Source organism: Podarcis erhardii, assembly GCF_964252035.2.
Source record: "Podarcis erhardii genome assembly, chromosome: 16".
Taxonomy (NCBI): Eukaryota; Metazoa; Chordata; class Lepidosauria; order Squamata; family Lacertidae; genus Podarcis; species Podarcis erhardii.
Window position 1 is genome coordinate 18,203,034 of NC_138514.1, and position 18,980 is coordinate 18,222,013.

An 18,980-nucleotide genomic window follows, 5' to 3' on the forward strand; every position below is an offset into this window, starting at 1 on the left:
CATGTACGTACAATAATGTACATAGCGTTATACATTTATTTACATATATTATTTCTTAACTGTCCTTCACCATACTGTCCCAGGACACAGTACAACAATATAAAACAGTGGTACCTCGGGTTAAGAACTTAATTCATTCTGAAGGTCCGTTCTCAACCTGTTCTTAACCTGAGGTATCACTTTAGCTAATGGGGCCTCCCACTGCCGCCGCCACACAATTTCTATTCTCATCCTGAAGCCAAGTTCTTAACCTCAGGTACTATTTCTGGGTTAGCGGAGCCTGTAACCCGAAGCATCTGTAACCCGAGGTACCACTGTACACAGATACAAATACTATCTCTGTTCCAACTAGAGCAGAATATTATAATGCACACAATCATGCGGGAATTATTTGCATTTTTAGCAGAACCCGCCAAAACCAAACCAAAACACCGAAACCACCCAGCCTTGATTCTTGTCGAGATCAAGATGGGAATGAGAAAAGAGGCCGTGCAGTCAAGCTCAACACAGAGGTTTTCAGAAAATTCTATCCCGACTTCCAATTATTTTATTGAAGCTGCCTTGGTCATTTTATAGAACGAGAGGGTGGAAAATGTTAGAATTAAAAGTAAATGATTAATCAATGCAAGCTGGCTGCCATACAACTCCTGGGCAGCCTCAGTGCGGAAACTCTCAAAGCAGGGGGCTTTGTAGTGGGGAACACCCCTCGAGTGATGGTGGGGCGGATGCAGCAGTGACCAGCTGGCCTTAGGTTGCCCCAAGAACAGGCTGTGATCTTCCTACTTGGCAACGGCCACTGGGTTCACCAGCCTAGGACGATGCAGATGGGTGATTAATGGGGCGAGAAATTTCCGGAAATTCTGCCGCAGACGTCAGGAGGCAACGTGTGGAGAACTGCAAACATGGGCGGTGAGGTGAAGAGCTATTGGTGGATCCCAATGGGGGCTTGGCTCAAAGGCCAGGGAGATAGAGAGACCCCAGGGAAACGTCAGAGAGCTACCCTGTGAAGGGGCTGAGAAGCCATTCAAAGGCAAGAGAAACCTGAAGGCTGCTTTGCTTAACCTGTTTTTTCTCCCTAAGTTACATGTCTCCTTTCTGTGTGTTCTCTGTTCCCACATTCCCAGCATGTTCGCACTCCTGTCTCGGCGACTTCTACTCTGTCTTGGTTGTGACCACAGGTTGCAAGAGGGAAGGATACCCCAAGGGTGTGCTCTGTGGAGAGCTGGGGTCCGGCACCAGGCCCGTTGGTGGAGCAACTCTGTGTTACAAAGATGTTTGCAAACATGGCACTAAGGCTGGCACCGTCAACCCTGCCCTGTGGGAATCTGTTACAGGTGACTGCAGTGCCTGGAGGCAGGCAGTCAAGTTGTGCATCTGAAGTGAGAGCCGGACCATAAAGAAGGCTGATCGCCAGAGAATTGATGCTTTTGAATTATGGTGTTGGAGGAGACTCTTGAGAGTCCCATGGACTGCAAAAAGATCAAACCTCTCCATTCTTAAGGAAATCAGCCCTGAGCACTCACTGTAAGGAGAGATCCTGAAGCTGAGGCTCCAATACTTTGGCCACCTCATGAGAAGAGAAGACTCCCTGGAAAAGACCCTGATGTTGGGAAAGATGGAGGGCACAAGCAGAAGGGGACGACAGAGGACGAGATGGTTGGACAGTGTTCTTAAAGCTACCAGCATGAGTTTGACCAAACTGCGGGAGGCAGTGGAAGACAGGAGTGCCTGGCGTGCTCTGGTCCATGGGGTCATGAAGAGTTGGACACAACTAAACGACTAAACAACAACAAACAACAAGCAGTGACCGGTGGAGAAATGGCGTCTGGGAGGAGGACAGAGAGAAGAAACGCCATGGTGCACCTGCAGCGGCACAGCCGGACGCCCTCATCTGCCCCAGCTGCTACAAAACATGTCTCTCCTATATCGGTCTCTACAGCCACAGCAGGCGCTGCAACTGTCCAACACACCCTGTACACATCGGCCCCGACTGGCTGAGCGGTGTGTGTACTTGGTGGCAGAGAAGAAAGAGGGCAGGGATGAGAGGGGCTGAGGTCTTGGAGGTGCAACGGAGCAATAGTGGGTTAAAGAAAAGCTTTGGACACAAGACTGTGTGGCAAGCTAAGCCCTACTTATTTACAAGGCCTTTAAACTCAATTTGGGCCCCATTTGGATCTATCTGTTTTTATGGTCAGCAGGCTTACTGATTTTAGTCTTCTGCTTGTGCTGTCGGTTTTAACTTTTCTAGTGGTTTTATCTATTTTGTTGTTTCAATTATCTACTGTACACCAGCCTTCCCTCACTTGATGCCTCCTGGATGCTCTGGACTACAACTCTCATCAGCCCCAGCCCCGAAGCTGATGGGAACTGTTGTCTTAAAAAATCTGGAGAAGCCTGATCTGCAGAGTGGTATTATTGGAATACCTGACCTGTCAATGGGCTCGGTGACCTTGTCGAATGAAGAAAGGACCTTGCCATATGGTTAAACCCAGCTCTCTTTTTGACGGGGTGGGGAACTTTTTCCAACCCGAGGGCCACATTCCCTTCTGAGCAACCTTTCAGGGGCCACTTGCCCCTGGGGCTGAGGCTGCCCGCCCTTGCCTTACGAGAACAGTGGCAACCCATGGGTGCTGGGCTGGGAGAGCAAAATGGCAGCATTCTCCCCCTAGCTCAGATCAGATGCAAGAAAGAAGCCTAGGCTGACACTGGAAAAGTTTGGTCCTCTTCAAAAGTGGTCCTGTTTTCAGCTGCGGAGTCTCATGCCGACAAGTGCCTCTCATTCTGCCCCACCCCAAGATGGCAAAGTCCCAGCCTCTCTCCCTCCCTCCCTGGGGTGGCTTAATATAGGAGCAGCTCTGCAAGGCAATTCTTCTGGGTCACTTGGGGTTATGGCAGCCCGTCCAAATGCCCTCTGCATGCTTCTTGGTTGAGCTATTTGGTAACTGAATACAGGCATGCCCTGGGGTTACAGAGAGGGGAGCTTAATGATCCCTGCTGCTATTTGCTGGTCTTGGTTTTCTTTGGCTTTTCAGAGTCAGGCAGCAAAATAAGAACCGTTATAGAAATGGATTGGTTAAGTTGCAATGCAAATTCCCGAAGTGTGTGTGTGTGTGTTTTATGGGAGTGTGTGGCCGGGACTGTGTTCCGTGCCATTAAACTGACAGCCCTGTGGGGTCACACCAGTCACATGGGATTTGCAGTGCGTTCACACTGCCAGGTTACTACAACCACCGGATGTGGCACATGACTGGCTAAAAATTATTCCTTTTCCCCCAAGGATACTTGAAAGAGATGATGCAAGAGCTTAAGAAGAACACTATCTGGCTCTGACTTCCATCTCCCACAAAGACCCAGCTAGTATGGCCAGTGGATAGGGGATGATGGGAGTTGTAGTCCAATAATACCTGCAGGACAGCAGGGTGGGGAAGACTGTCATAAACTCACTCTGCACCATATGAAGAAGAAATTTACAGGATATGTGTAGAGATGGGTGCGACTGCTTCTGGGGTGAAAAGTGAAGGAAGAGGGTCCTTTTTATAACAATACCATCCTCCAAAGGCAGTATCTGTTCTTGAACCTCGTGTCCCACAAAGGCACAAACCCAGGGCCAGCCCTGTTCGTGAGGCAGACTGAGGCAGTTGCCTCATGTGGTGGAATCCAAGGATCATCTCTGCTGGTGTCTGGCTGCTGATGCTACTGCTGAGGAAGTGAGGAGATGTGGCTGTATCGGCTTCCGGGTTCCAGCGAGATCTTGTGAGAGCCCTGCGAGATCGCACAGAGGCCTTGCGAAATCTCACCAGAACCCAGAAGCTGCAGCCATGCGACCCTAGGAAGTGGTTTCAGTGGAAGTGGCAAGGGGTGGTACACACAAAAGGCAGCAATTTCCGGTTTTGCCTCAGGTGGCAAAATGTGACATGCTACCCCTGAACACACCTGTATCTATTAGGGCAGGGGGAAGGAATATGTGGCCCTCTACTTGTTGGGAGCTGGACTCCAACTCCCCCAGCCAGCATGGCCAGTGGTCAGAGCAACATCTGCAGGGCCGCACGTCCCCCATGTACATAGCTGTCAACTTTCAGATTTGAAAATAAGGGATCGGCAGCCTCAAAAATAAGGGATCAGCAGCCTCACCTGTCCCGGGGACAGTCTACGGGATATCTAACAATCTGGGATAGCAGCGGGAAGCAGCGGGAAACGGCGCTGGAATAAGGGAATTTCCCGCAAAAAAGGGAAGGTTGACAGCTATGCCCATGTATCCCAGCATGTTTCAAAAACCAGGCTTCTTCAAGACAATGCATGTCGTCCTTCAACTTATCCGCCTCTAAATCTATGGCTATATTTGCATGAAGGTTCTGGTAGGCCCATCATGCTAGGGAAGAATGCATTGGGTTTTCCTCCTATCATCTGGGACTCTGCTCTGCTGATTGTTATGTTGCATGCCAGGCACGCATATAGGTGGGAAGGGATGACAGAGAATTCCAACAAGAACAGAAATGTTGAGTGGAAACAACTGTTGTTTGCTTATTCATCCCGTGTCCACAATGGAAATCAACCCGGAGAACATGACTAATATTCGCTGCTAACTTGGGTCGCTTTCAGTTCTCAAACAACACGTAACGGATTGCCTCCAGTCCTAGTGAATAGGCAGACAAAGTCAGAGGGATATCGGGGCAGACAAAATCCCCCGTTATCCACGCTGCCTCATATTCTTGCGCCTGCTTCCATCTCGAGGCTGCGCACGGGTGAAAGGAACAACCGCTTGCCTGGGGACCCTCAGGAGCACCCCAGCTGCTTTGCTGGCCTTCTCAGTGTCTGTCCCAGACGGAGCCAGATGGTGCGCCGCGTGCCCATGTGAAGGAGGCGTGTGCAATGCCAGATGGGAGGCCAGCAGCCCCTCCCACCCAGCAGCCAAGCCCAGTGTTTGGTCAGGGCCAGCTGACGCCAGGCCAGCGGAAGGAGGAGTAGAGAGGGAGGCAGAGGCAAGAATTTCTGAGGGAAGGAGAGAGGGGGGATTTAGGGAGGGGAGAGGGCAGAGGAGCTCCCTGCCCCCCCTAAAGAATAGCTGCCTCCTTAAAGAAGATATGTCTGCAAAACAGACTGATTTGGAGGATTAGACCCTAAACTGGCATTAATATTCAAAAGCCAATGGAGGGAACGTTTCACCTTCCCAGGACATTCTGGGTCCTTTTTATTTGTGATTATTTGTGCTTTCAGTACTGCTTGCAGCTGCAAAAGTTCCAGGGCAGGCATCTTGCTTTGCTTGCAATTGGTCTATCTCCTGCAGCTCCCAGCTGATATTCCGTGACATTTCATACCACCAACTGTTATAGTGCTGGCTGGGGCTGGTGTGAGCTGTGGTCCAAAACGCTAGGTTTAGGAAGGCTGGAAGAAGTGGTGAGCTTTAAAATTCTACACACACACACAAATTAAATAATAATAATTTTGGGTTGTTCTCAGAGTGCTGGCATGGGGTGTGAAGAAGAGGAACAGCGCTGGCATTTGGTGGGTGGTTAGCGACAGAGATTTTGCCAGGGTTCCGGATTGGCTTAAGAGTCCTGACACTAGTCCCTGGAAAGACCACCTGCTCCTTAATTTTATGTGACGGAGGCCAGGTTGCATTTCCCCCCAGTAGTGAGAGGAAAGTCACTCTGCACATGCTCAGAGGTACTTTCACCTTTGCTATTACTTCATACCTGCATCTTCAAAGGCGGGGAGGGGCATGGCTACAGATTGGGATATGGGCAGATAGGCGTTTTAAGTTGGCAGAAATAGAGCGGCCACCCGAACCAGGAGCAATGGCTGCTTCTGGACTAGAGGCTACAAGCTCTAGGCTTCAGATACACATTGCTTGAGAAGTGCTGCAATCTCTGCCCATGCAGTACTAACAATGGAAGAAGATTCCTGCATTGCAGGGGGTTGGACTACATTGTCTCTTGGGGTTCCCCTTCCACCTTCACGACTCTATAATTCTAAGTATCGCTCCCTGTTCTGCCCTGCCTTTGTCGCATGCGACACGAGTTCACCTACCAAACAAAAGCTACGTTATTCGTCTCATGGTCTGCTGTGGCGAAACGTTATTAATTAGCATAAACGTTTACGTGATTAATTAGCATAAACAATGTTATTCTACCTCATTCATTTTACCCAATCTGTGCACCAAAGTAGTTGAGCCCTAAAATGGGGGGGGGGGGGGAAGAACTGTACCACTTCAGACTGTGTGCATGGAATGGGGGCAGAGGAGGAAGTTCCTTTCTCACTTAAAAACAAAGTGATTGCAAGTTAGAAAACAACTACTACTCACACTAATGTATTAGGGGGGTGAGGTTCTAGTCCAGTTCATTCCCTGTTCTGCTAGTTTTCTGTTGGCAGGGACCTGTGTTTGTTTTAAATGAGGGAGGATTGAGAAAATGGTACCCTCCGCTGGCCTGCCAGCTCTACCATGAAGTGGTACAGTCCACTCTGCCATCGTACCTCTGGATTCCACCAACTCAGTGTGCCCAGCCGTGAAGCGCTGGGTCTAACCAGCAGTAAACTGCCATGCAGCCCACCTGCCCACCTGCTTTGCTCAGGCTGAAGTGGAAAGTTACCGGCTGTGGTGTGAGAGAGTTCAAGAAGGCCACGCATGCAAGGGCACGTGAACCTTTGCATAGCAGGCGTCTCCCAGAATGTTAAGTGCTCTCTGCCACCCGTTTCTAGTCTAGCTGAGTTTACTGCAAACATGGAAAACTTCCCTGAGTTATGGAAGTGACCGGCGACAGCCAAGCAAACAAACAAGCCCTCCTTGCAACGCTGTCTACTTGAAGGGCTTACTCTGAACAAATAGTTCCCCCGGGCTTAGCTCTCAAGACATTTCTGTATACCTTGCATCCACCTGCATCGCAACGGAGCCCCTGAGCATGTCCTGAGCGGCTTTCCCCACCAAAACCGGCGGCACTGAAGAGCTTCTGAGATTGCACCTAGCCTGGCCCACACAGTTCCAAGCGTGCATTTTCCATCTTGAGGACCAGAAAGTTGCTTTTTACAACACTGATGTTTTCTCGATTACTTGATGCCAGTTCTGTGTCTGCGCAGAACCACAGCACACACTCAGGTCCTGGTTATGCCCTCTTACTTACATACCCTTCGCCCCAAATAAGTGGCAGCAGGTTGCTGCCCAGCGGCGAGGGAGTGGCACTCCGCACGTGCTCAGAAACACACCTACTGACTCGTATGATAACCTCAACACTGGAGAAAACAGGTTTTGGAGGGCAAACTCTGGTTTGTCTTACGATGAAGCAGGCATCCCCTCACCCCCATGAGTGTCTATGCTACCTTTTAGAATGGCAACCTTCATCTACTCTGTGGAGACAGGAACAAGGGAGGAGGGACAAAAGCAAGCGCTGCAAGACTGGAAGGGCACCTTTGTTGCTCCCAGCGAGTGGCACGCCAGCTGGATCTGGCATCCTTGGCATTGCCCATCCCTGGTTATGTCATCTCTGCTGTGTTCACAAACAGTTGGTGGCGGCGGAGCACTGAATGTACCAGCGTGCCAGCCGTGGCAAGCGAGCTCTTGCAGCCGACTCTTCCTGCTTCCACCCAGCCAGGACCCTCCTTCTTCCTCTAAGCTGCCAGCTTTGGGTGCTAGTCAAACACAGCTGAATCCTGAATCACAAAAGCAGTGGTGATGGAGGAGGAGGAGGAGGAGCAGAAACCTCTTTCTGTTCCCAAGCCATGGTGTGTTTTATTCAGCTGGAACTCACCAGAACTCAGTTCTGGCCCCTCTCAGGCGGGCACCACTGCCATTATAAGAGAACAAGGGTGAGTTCCAGCACCTGGTTTTTCTAGAAAAATAGCACTGTCCCAAGCCATCTTTCCAACGCCAATCTGGGCATCACGGCTGTGCCTCTGAATCTGCCAGGGCTGGCAGCAAAGATCCATCTTTGCCCAACATCCTGCTTTCCACGGTGACCAATCTGACGATCCTAAAAAGCTCACAGAAAGGGCATGCGCTGCCATGCCCCTCCACAAGTTATTACTCTGATAGACTGTCTCCGTTCACAGAGATTCCAAACCATAGAAAACAACATTATTTAGGGGCTTTGTTTTCGCACACAAAACTGCATCGCACAAATAGAAGGATGAAGGCTTCGACGAAATGCTTTTGCTCGTCTTACTTCACTTGGAAACGTAACCAGGAAACAAGCTTAGGAAATATGTTTTTAAATCTCTCCATGGAGACTCTAAACCACAGAAACAACATTCTTTGTGGAGGTTTTGCTTACAGACTCCGCTAACCCGGAATTAGTACCTCAGGTTAAGAACTTTTCCCCAGGATGAGAACAGAAATTGTGTGGCGGCGGCACAGCAGGCCCCATTAGCTAAAGTGGTACCTCAGGTTAAGAGCGGTTTCAGGTTAAGAACGGACCTCCAGAACGAATTAAGTTCATAACGTGAAGGTACCACTGTACTTAGATTAGCTGGACTGTCCCACTGATTGATTTATTATCATTATCATTATCATTATCATTATCATTATTATTAAATGACCCCCTCATTTTTCTCAATCATCCTTCCCTAGCAATAATATTTATATGTGAAAAGGGGGTGAGCACATGACAGGCTCTCGAAAGCAGGATATGGAAGTCCTGCCCTCCAATCTTAAACACGTAGACCAGTTGCAGTTACTTAGGCGAGAAAGGAATTCACTCTGTGCATGCTCAGCAGCACCCTCAGCCACCACTCTCGCACTTTGAATGGGTATGCCATTCAAAACTGAAAACGTGGGCCTGAAACTGGTGAGGGTCTGCTTCAAAGGGGTCCTTGCCTGACACCAATCTAAGGACAATGACTTTATAGACTTACGGACGGGGAAATAAATTAGGACCCTTACGGCATCACTATTTGGGGTCCTCTGCTGAGCGCTGGCTGTGGACTCAGTGGGAAGCCACAAATATTTAAATGCGACACAAAAGCGCTCTGACGGTGTGCTGCGGGTGTGAGCTCATGCGCCAAACATCCCGCGCACGTCGCATCCCTAAAGGCGAACTAATTGCACATTGCTCTATCATGCGCAGAGGAAGGACCAGGGAATCACGCCCTTGAGGCGCCTGTGTGCATATACACATGTGCACACACACCTCCATGTGCTGAGACAGCTGTCTCGGTCCGTGACACACTCTGGGGAGCACCTGCAGGCAGGCCCCACCCCAAACCTTCTTTAATCTGCTCCACGGGGGCCTATTGACATAGCAAGAGTTTGTGTGTGTTCTTAAGCGAGCATTAAACAATTATACCTGTTACATAAACTCAGGGGACTAGTGCCAGGCAGGGAGGGAGAGATTGACAGGGAGACTTAATTACACAGGCTCTGAGCTCTGCTGCCAGATCACCTGTTCACTGCCAGGACTGGGAGGAAGTGGTCCTCCCTAGGAGACTCAGTCCCAAGGGCAAGAAGGCCTGAGAATCTTTGCATTGAGGGGTCTAATCTGAGGCAGGGCTCCATGCCTAGAGCTTGTGCCCCAGGATGTGTTTCTTAGGCAGGACACCTCACCTTTCTCTCCGCTTTTAGGAAGCTCTCACACATGGCACATTAGATGGGACAAACGGAGCGACCCCCAGAACCTGCCCTCCTAGGCGTAACAGGTGTATTATCCATTTATAGTTAATAACTAACCGCGGTAACTATGTCAATATCATCATGCGCGGTAGTATCTCGTTGCACTTAGCTACCTTGTGAGTATTGTGCTCTAGAATACATGTTTGTGTGTGTCGTGCAATACACACAGATACGTTTACAGTCGTACCTCGGATTACATTCGCTTCAGGTTACAGACTCCACTAACCCAGAAATAGTGCTTCAGGATAAGAACAGAAATCGGGCTTTGGCAGCGCGGTGGCAGCAGGAGGCCTCATTAGCTTAAGTGGTGCTTCAGGTTAAGAACAGTTTCAGGTTAAGAACAGACCTCCAGAACGAATTAAGTACTTAACCTGAGGTACCACTGTATTTAGCTTTCATGGTGCAAGTCACTGTAGGATAGGAGGAATGAGGCAAAATAATACTCCGAGGTGGCTCTCCGTCTGTGGAATGCTCTCCCCAGGGAAGTTTGCCTGGCGCCTTCACTATATACCTTTAGGCACCAGGCAAAAACGTTCCTTTTTAACCAGGCCTTTTACCCTTTTAAAATGTGGCTCTTTTTTGGTGAGGAGGGGTTGTTGCTGGGTTATTGTTCTTGTTTTGATTTTATATATTGTGATCTTTTCTGTCAACTGCCCTGAGACCTCTGGGTATAGGTCGGTATACAAATCCAATAAATAAAATAAAAACTGCACTTTAATATTCCTGCAACAGAGATTAGTCTGCGTGTCTGGCAGGAATGCCAGTGCAGGCTGCTAGTTTAATTCCCGATGGCACCTCCAGTTAAGAAGGAAGACAGCCTGTCTTAAAGTCTGGAGAATCACACCAAGTCATAGTAATCCAAACCATGCTGAACAAGATTATCTCGTGGCAGATTCCTATGTTTCATTTGCTCCCAGCAGCCACAACCAGCAAGATGGCAGCTGTAATCCAGCAAGAGCCACAGGTTCTCCATCCTCACATGGGAAGCTTGTTTTACCTTGGAACCAGCATTTGAAATTTGTCAGCTGCATTTTGCATCTGGCTATCGGCCACTTGCGACCGGGTGAAGATGCCCGGCTGCCAGGATGACGTCTGACATCTCCACCATCTGTAAGCGCATGTCTGGGGCTCCTAGGATGGATCTCGGGTTTTTTTTTTGCACGCACCAGCAGCACATCCTGTAGAATTCTACCTATTACATTTTATCTGCACAATCAGAATGAATTTCAGGAACCAAAATTTCATACAGTGGTACCTCGGGTTACATACGCTTCAGGTTACAGACTCCGCTAACCCAGAAATAGTGCTTCAGGTTACGAACTTTGATTCAGAGTAAGAACAGAAATCGTGCTCCGGCGGCGCAGCAGCAGCGGGAGGCACCATTAGCTAAAGTGGTGCTTCAGGTTAAGAACAGTTTCATGTTAAGAATGGACCTCTGGAATGAATTAAGTACTTAACCCGAGGTACCACTGTATTGAAAAAAATTGACTTTTGAGCCGTCTGCCTCCAAAATAGCAACTACGTTTTCCGTTCTGGTGGCTGTAACCCTCTTTTTAAGGAGCCATTTGGTGCCTAGCTTATATATCTGAGTTTCTAGCACGGCTTGGAGCCCACCTCCCATGACTTCTGAGAAAGTCCTGCCTGTCAACGTGAACAAGAAGTGTGAAGGAAAGGCATTTGTCATGCAAATGAACATTCTGGCCAATGCACATTATATGTCGCATTACAAGAACCAAACCTGAACAGCCTTTGCTTAAGCCAGCCGTTTTGAGAGGAGAAACCAGAGAGAGTTAAATCCATGCCCGGCAGAACTTTCCATTCGCTCCAGACAGTTGTTGGTTTCTCCTTGGCCCTGCATCCCTAAACATGAGGGCACATCGGTGACCGACACTGCTCTTTGCAGAAATATTTCTCATGCGGTTGCTCAGGTATTCCTGATCCAGGAACACAGAGAGCCTGGGGCAAAGGCTGGTCGTGGGAACAAGTGACTCAAGTTTGGCCACGTCTGACCTGACCCTTGCATGACAAAACCAGGTCGCCGTGACACGATCACATTTCCTGGTGGCCTCCCAGGTGCAGAAAAGACCCAGAAGCGCATGGGAAGTTGGGGCCAACATGGACCCAGAGCTGAACATAAGCCAAGATTTACCTAGTGCTCTGAGTGAGTTTCAAAATGACCAAAACCTGCATGCCCCCCCACCCTCCCCAGCAATAATTCTGAAGTAGGGGAACAGAGCTGTGGGTACCTGGAAGTAACCTCCATCCCTTCCCTGCAGAAAAATATCACACAGTATGCTAAGCCAGCGAAACCTGTTATTCCACACACAGACAGCCTGGAAAGGAAAGCAAACGAAAAGAACCAGATCTCCTCCACTTGACAAAAACTCCTGCTTGGTTGTGTTTACTCGCTGAAGCCACGGGGCAACTTCTGTGCCCGAAAAGCAAAGCAAATCCAGCAACCGTTAAAGCAAACTTAAGCCTGCAAAACGGAGCAAACTTAAATTTGGAAGAGCAACACGGGATGCACTGAAGGATGGGGCACCAGATTAAAGGAACCTTAGGCGATTGGTTGAATCTGCTGTGCCACAGCAAAGCGCCATCAACTTAAGAACTTAAGAAAAGTCCTGCTGGATCAGGCCAGGGGCCGAGTGCAGCATCCTTTTTTCACAGCGATCAGCCAGAGTTGTCTTTGCGAAGCCCTCAAACAGAACCTGAACACAAGAATCCTCTCCCTCTCCTGTGTTTTCCAACAACTGGCGTTCAGAAACATTACTGCCTCCGACTGCAAAGGCAGAGCGTAGTCCTCGTGGCTACTAGCCATCGATAACCCTCTTCTCCATGAGTTCGTCTCATCCTCTTTTAAAGCCATCTGGGTTTAGCTATGTGCTGCGAGAAGAAGTCACTTGCTTTTGCCTGTCCTGAACCTTCCAACATTCAGCTTCTTGGGGATGTCCTTAAGCTCCGAGAGTTAACAGCTTTCCCCAACCCAGTGTGCCCTCTGGAGATTGCTAGGCTCCCAACTCCCATCAGCCCCAGTCAGCACAGCCAACAATCAGGAATAACGAGAGCTGGAGTCCAGTAACTACACCTTAAGGGCTAGAGGATGCCTTTAGAACAGGTGTGGGGAAGCCTTCTGCCCTCCAGAGGTTGCTAAACTACAGCTCCCATCATCCCTGGCTGCTGGCCATGCCAGCAGGGGCTGATGGGAGTTGTGGTTCCCACACACCTGCCTCGGGAGCAGCATTCTCACCCCGGAGGGAATGCTTCTTCTAAGATGTCACTAGCCACCTGCAGTTTGAAGAGGAGCTGTAGAATAGTAATTATTTTAAAGCCCACAGCTTGATGAATCAGGGCATCTTTTTAGCCTACTGAAAAGGAGGTTTTAAAGTTTGTTTTTAATGAAATATCTTACCAGTGGATCAATTAAATGGCTATTTGTACTCTTTAAGCCCTGGTGCTACATGCATTTTTCAAACTGGAAGTTTCCCTGTTGGAGAAAGGCTGTAGCTCAGTCGTAGATCATCTGCTGTGCAGGAAGAGGGGCCCAACTTCAATCTGTGGCATCTCCAGGCAGAGCTGAGAATGTCCCCTGACTGAAATCCCAGAGACCCCCCAGCCACCCAGGGCTAATCCACACATCCGTTTCTCTGCAAGCTTTCCCCTGAGAACCCAATCTCTAGTGCAGAATCAGAACAAACAGCAGCTGGGTTTTAAGTGGATTGCTGTTAATAATAGTAATAGTAATAGTAATAGTAATAGTAATAATAATAATAATAATAATAATAATAATAATAATTTATTACTTATACACGGCCCATCTGACTGGGTTGCCCCAACCACTCTGTGAGGCTTCCAACAGAATACCAAAAAACGCACACTACACCAGACATTAAAAACTTCCTGCTTTCAGATATCTACGGAAGGCCATATAATTGTTTATCTCTTTGACATCTGATGGGAGAGTGTTCTACAAGGCGGGCACTACTACTGAGAAGGCCCACTGCCTGGTTCCCTGTAATTTCTCCCAGGTAGTGAACTTCCAGATGGTCCTTGGAGCTTGATCTCACAGTCCAGGCTGAATGATGGGGGTGCAGATGCTCCCTCAGTTACCTGGGCTGAAGCAGCTTAAGGTTTTAAAGCTCGGCACCAGCACTTTGAATTGTGCTCGGAAATGTACTGGGAGCCAGTGAAGATCCTTTAGGACCGGTGTTATATAGTCCTGGCGGACACTCCCAGTCACTAGTCTGGCAGCCACATTCTGGATTAAGTTTCTGAGTCACTTTCAAAGGTAGACCCACGCAGAGCACACTGCAGTAGTCCAAGCAGGATAGATAATTGGAGCGTTTGCCACCCTGGTGAGACAGTGGGCAGGCAGGCAGGGTCTCAGCCAGCATACCAGATGGAGTTGGTAGGCAGCTGTTCTGGGCACAGAATTAACCCGCACAGTTCTCATTTAGCACTAAAGAGAAGGTTTGCCAGAGGAGAAAGGCAGGGGAAGGCAAAATTGCTCAAACCCGTGCCTAGAAAGCACCGTGGAAAACTGCTCAGACCCACGCTTTCTAGGCACAGGGTGAGCAGAAGTGTGGACAATACGTCCCCGTCCCCCCCATGCAGACAAAATACAGTCGTACCTTGGTTCTCAAACGCCTTGTGACTTGAACGTTTTGGCTCCTGAACGCTGCAAACCCGGAAGTGGGTGTTCCAGTTTGCAAATGTTTTTCAGAAGCCGAACGTCCGACACGGCTTTCGATTGAGTGCAGGAAGCTCCTGCAGCCAATTGGAAACTGTGCCTTGGTTTTTGAACATTTTCGGGAGTCGGACGGACTTCCGGAACAGATTATGTTCGAGAACCAAGGTATGACTGCACTGAGCTAAAAAGGACCAATGGCCTGGCTCAGAACGAGGCCGCTTCCTATCTTCCTACCTAACCCCTTTCACAGGCCTTGTTCTGGCTGGGGCTGTGCCCTGCGACACACGCAGCAAAAACACCAACTCCCTTTTCCCCGGCACCACAATGCAAGGCCTCCTGCCCCACTTCCACCCCTGAAGCCAGAGCAGAGCCCTACCTGGGCCTCCTTGGCCAAGATGTCCGTCCGACTGTCTGTCCGCTCCCATGGTTGAGTCGAGGAGCAGCTGGTGGGGCGCAGGGTGGGCGTGATGACCTCTGGGGTGGAGCCGTGGAGGCCGGAGCCTGGGGACCGCCCCCCTTTGCGCCTGCTGGACTCCAGGTAGTCCTTGACGTAATCCGACTGGTAGTACCCCTGCAGCGGGCACAGGTCCTGGCGGCTGCGGGCAATGTACGAGGCACGGGCAGGGGGCGGGTCGGTGCGGTAGGAGTCCGACAGGTGCATGGAGGTGATGTCTCGCGCCAGGTCTGAGTGGCTGCTGGATTTCTTGCGGCCCAGTGTGGCGCCGTAGCTGGTGGAAGGGCTGTTGCCATAGGAGTAGCTGGGGGCCCCTCCGCTCAGCCCCCCGCTGCCCGGGGTTCTCACCGGGATCCGTCCATAACTGGGGCTGAGCCTGGTGCTGGAGTCCGGGCGTTGGAGCAGCCGCCTGTCGTAGGTCAAGGAGGAGGAGGACGTGGTGGTGCCCGATGTCCGGAGGTAGCTGGAGGGCGCGGTGGGCTTGAGGCCGATCTTCTCCTTGTCCGGGTAGGAGGAGGAAAGGTTGGAGGAGTAGGAAGAATAGTTCCCATAGCTGGTGGAGGCCTTGCTGTATGACGAGGTGTCCGAGTAGCGGGGAGTGTCGACATAGCGTTTCAAGGTGGAAGACAGCTGGGACATCCTGCGGGATGGGGCACTGGGGGCGGCGCTGGTGGCATTGGCTGGAAAAAAAGGGGGACACGATGGCAGCCGTTAAGCTAAGGGTGGCCCACTACTATTATCAGGGTTGGGCCCAGGTTTCCTGAAAGAGCGTCTCTCTCCCTATATGAACCTGCCCAGGTATGAAGATCCTCAGGTGAATGCCTTCTCTCTCTCCCCCCCCCCAATCCTTTATTATTTTATTCACATAATATACCTTATTTACAACAAACAACTCCAAAATAAACAGGCAACTCCAAAATAAAATCACATGTAACAAAACCGTAAGTCTCATGTTTTCATTTACACTGATCGCCTTCTCTCGGTCCCATCAACACCAGAAACATGGTTGGTGTGACATGAGAGAGCCTTTTCTGCGGCTGCTCCTAGTTCTTGGAAGTCCCTCTCAAGAAACGCTAGACTGGCTCCCTCTTTGCCCTCCGGGTATAGGGCGGTATATAAATTCAATAAATAATAATAATATCCTTCCACTGGCAGGCTAAGACCTTCATGAGACATGCTTTTTTGAAAAATAAGGTGCAGAAGATGTTGGCCACTGCACTGCTGTCAGGACAAAGTGTGCTTTAATGCTGGTTTGAAATGTGTTTTGAGGAACTTGAGCTGTTGTTTTCACATATTACGGGGGAATGTCAGAAGATAACATTATCTTTAATTATATACCTAATATATGGAGATTGATTATTGGCCAACGTGCCCTTACACCTACAAAAGATTGATATTGATACATTGGAAGGACAAAAATACGACTGCTTTTGATCAACGGATAGATGACATGGCAACTCTTGCAACCCTTGAACGGATCGTTTCCAGACGAAGATTATGTATGGATAAATTTAATGATATTTGCAACACATTTACTGAAACCATAGTGACCCATGAATCAGTGTATATTTGAGGGAAACAATAAGTTCATCCATCTACATATGTTTTACAGTGGTACCTCGGGATAAGAACTTAATTTGTTCTAGAGATCTGTTCTTAACCTGAAACTGTTCTTAACCTGAAGCACCACTTTAGCTAATGGGACCTCTCGCTGCCGCCACATGATTTCTGTTCTCATCCTGAAGCAAAGTTCTTAACCCGAGGTACTATTTCTGCGTTAGCGGAGTCTGTAACCTGAAGCGTCTGTAACCTGAGGTACCACTGTATATAGTTCTTTAATCTTAATTACTGGTATATTCCACTGTCATGTTGTTATCGTTGTTTTCCCCTATCTTTTCCTTTCCTTTCCTTTTAACTCATTCTAATATTGTTAATAAATTAAACAAAGTGGTACCTCAGGTTAAGTACTTAATTCGTTCTGGAGGTCCGTTCTTAACCTGAAACTGCTCTGAACCTGAAGCACCACTTTATTTTTTTTTTAAAAAAAAATTTTTTATTGATTTTACAACATAAACAAAAAACAAATAAACATAACACGACTTCCCCAAACCTCCCCTTCCCTGCATCCATATTTTAAAAATTTTTAGCAATTCTTCATCCCATTTTTATATTTAATTCTCTTTAAAAAAATTCTATTTTATAAATTTCAATTTATAGCTGTAATTCTTTGTATCCAATCCCTTGACATCTTAACATTCCGAAATTTTACAACAATTTTTAAGATAGATTTTAAATTTTTTCCAGTCCTCCTCCACTGTCTCTTTCCTCTGGTCACGAATTCTGCCGGTCATCTCTGCCAGTCCCATAAATTCAGTCACCTTGGTCTGCCATTCTTCCAGAGTAGGTAATTCTTTAGTCTTCCAATACTTCGCCAAAAGGATTCTTGCTGCTGTTGTTGCATACATAAAAAAGGTCCTATCTTTCTTTGGTACCAATTGGCCGACCATGCCCAGGAGAAAAGCCTCCGGTTTCTTTACAAATGTCCACTTAAGGATTTTCTTAATTTCATTATAGATCATTTCCCAGTAGGCCTTAATCTTTGGGCAGGTCCACCAAAGGTGATAAAAAGTTCCTTCACATTCATTGCACTTCCAACAATTGTTATTGGGCAAATGATATATCTTTGCAAGCTTGACTGGAGTCATGTACCACCTATAGATCATTTTCATTATGTTCTCTTTCAGGGCACTGCATGCCGTAAATTTAATACCTGTGGTCCATAACTGCTCCCAGTCAGCAAACATGATATCATGACCAATATCCTGTGCCCACTTAATCATAGCTGATTTAACCGTTTCATCCTGTGTATTCCATTTTAGCAGCAGATTATACATTCTAGACAAATTCTTGGTATTGGGTTCTAGCAATTCTGTTTCTAACTTTGACCTCTCCTTCTGAAATCCTAGTTTTCTGTCCTGCTTAAAAGTTTCATTGATCTGGAAATAATGTAACCAATCTCGAACTTTAGGTTTCAATTTCTCAAAACTCTGTAGTTTCAACTTTTCACCATCATATTCTATAATTTCACAATATTTTGGCCACTCTGTATCCATGTTCAGTCTTTTTACCGCCTTGGCTTCCATTGGTGACAACCACCTGGGGGTTTTACTTTCAAGCAAATCTTTATATCGATTCCATACATTATACAATGCTTTCCTAACAATATGGTTTTTAAAATTTCTATGTACCTTTACCTTGTCATACCATAAATATGCATGCCAACCAAAACTATTATCATAACCTTCCAGGTCCAGAATGTCTGTATTCTCAAGAAGTAGCCATGGTTTCAGCCAGCAAAAAGCCGCTGCTTCATAATAAAGTTTTAAGTCCGGCAGGGCAAAGCCCCCTCTATCCTTTGCATCAGTCAAAATCTTAAATTTTATTCTGGGTTTTTTGCCCTGCCAGACAAATTTAGATATATCTTTCTGCCACTTCTTGAAACAGTCCATCTTATCTAAAATTTGCAATGTCTGGAACAGAAACAACAATCTCGGCAATACATTCATCTTGATAACAGCAATTCGGCCTAACAAGGAAAGTCTCAATCTTGACCATATATCGAAATCTTTCTTCACTTCGGCCCAGCATTTCTCATAATTGTCTTTAAATAGGTTCACATTCTTAGATGTTAAATTCAAAAGTCAATTTTTTTCAATACAGTGGTACCTCGGGTTAAGTACTTAATTCATTCCAGAGGTCCATTCTTAACATGAAACTGTTCTTAACCTGAAGCACCACTTTAGCTAATGGGGCCTCCCGCTGCTGCCGCGCAGCCAGAGCACGCTTTCTGTTCTCATCCTGAAGCAAAGTTTTTAACCCGAGGTACTATTTCTGGGTTAGCGGAGTCTGTAACCTGAATCGTATGTAACCTGAAGCGTATGTAACCCAAGGTACCACTGTAATTTTTTTTTAAGGAATTAGTAATGCTGTGTGTGTGTGTGTGTGTGTCTCTACAGATTCAAAAAATGCAACCACATAGGTGCCCGTGGGAAACTAAAACGGGGCAGTGGGTGGGAATCAACCAGCCCCGAAGGCAGGTGTTGCAGAGTCAGAACACCAAGGAGCCAGCTCCAAAACAGGAACAGCAGGTGGCATAAACAGAAACTCAACCCTTGATTCCTTTGTCAAGGTGTGTTTACATTTGCAAACCCTGCAGCCATACATAAAGGCCACCGGCGCCC

At 48.0% G+C, this 18,980-nt stretch overlaps 1 protein-coding gene across 5 annotated transcripts in view; it reads right to left on the reverse strand.

Annotated features, from left to right (window-relative positions):
* Window positions 1-18,980, reverse strand: part of USP2 (ubiquitin specific peptidase 2) — an 80,655-nt gene that overhangs the window by 34,864 nt on the left and 26,811 nt on the right. For all 5 annotated transcript variants that reach the window (XM_081843123.1, XM_081843124.1, XM_081843122.1 and 2 more), the window contains one exon: window positions 14,662-15,419. In XM_081843123.1, coding sequence (XP_081699249.1) covers window positions 14,662-15,419 — 758 coding nt within the window. The remainder of the gene's footprint in view (window positions 1-14,661; window positions 15,420-18,980) is intronic.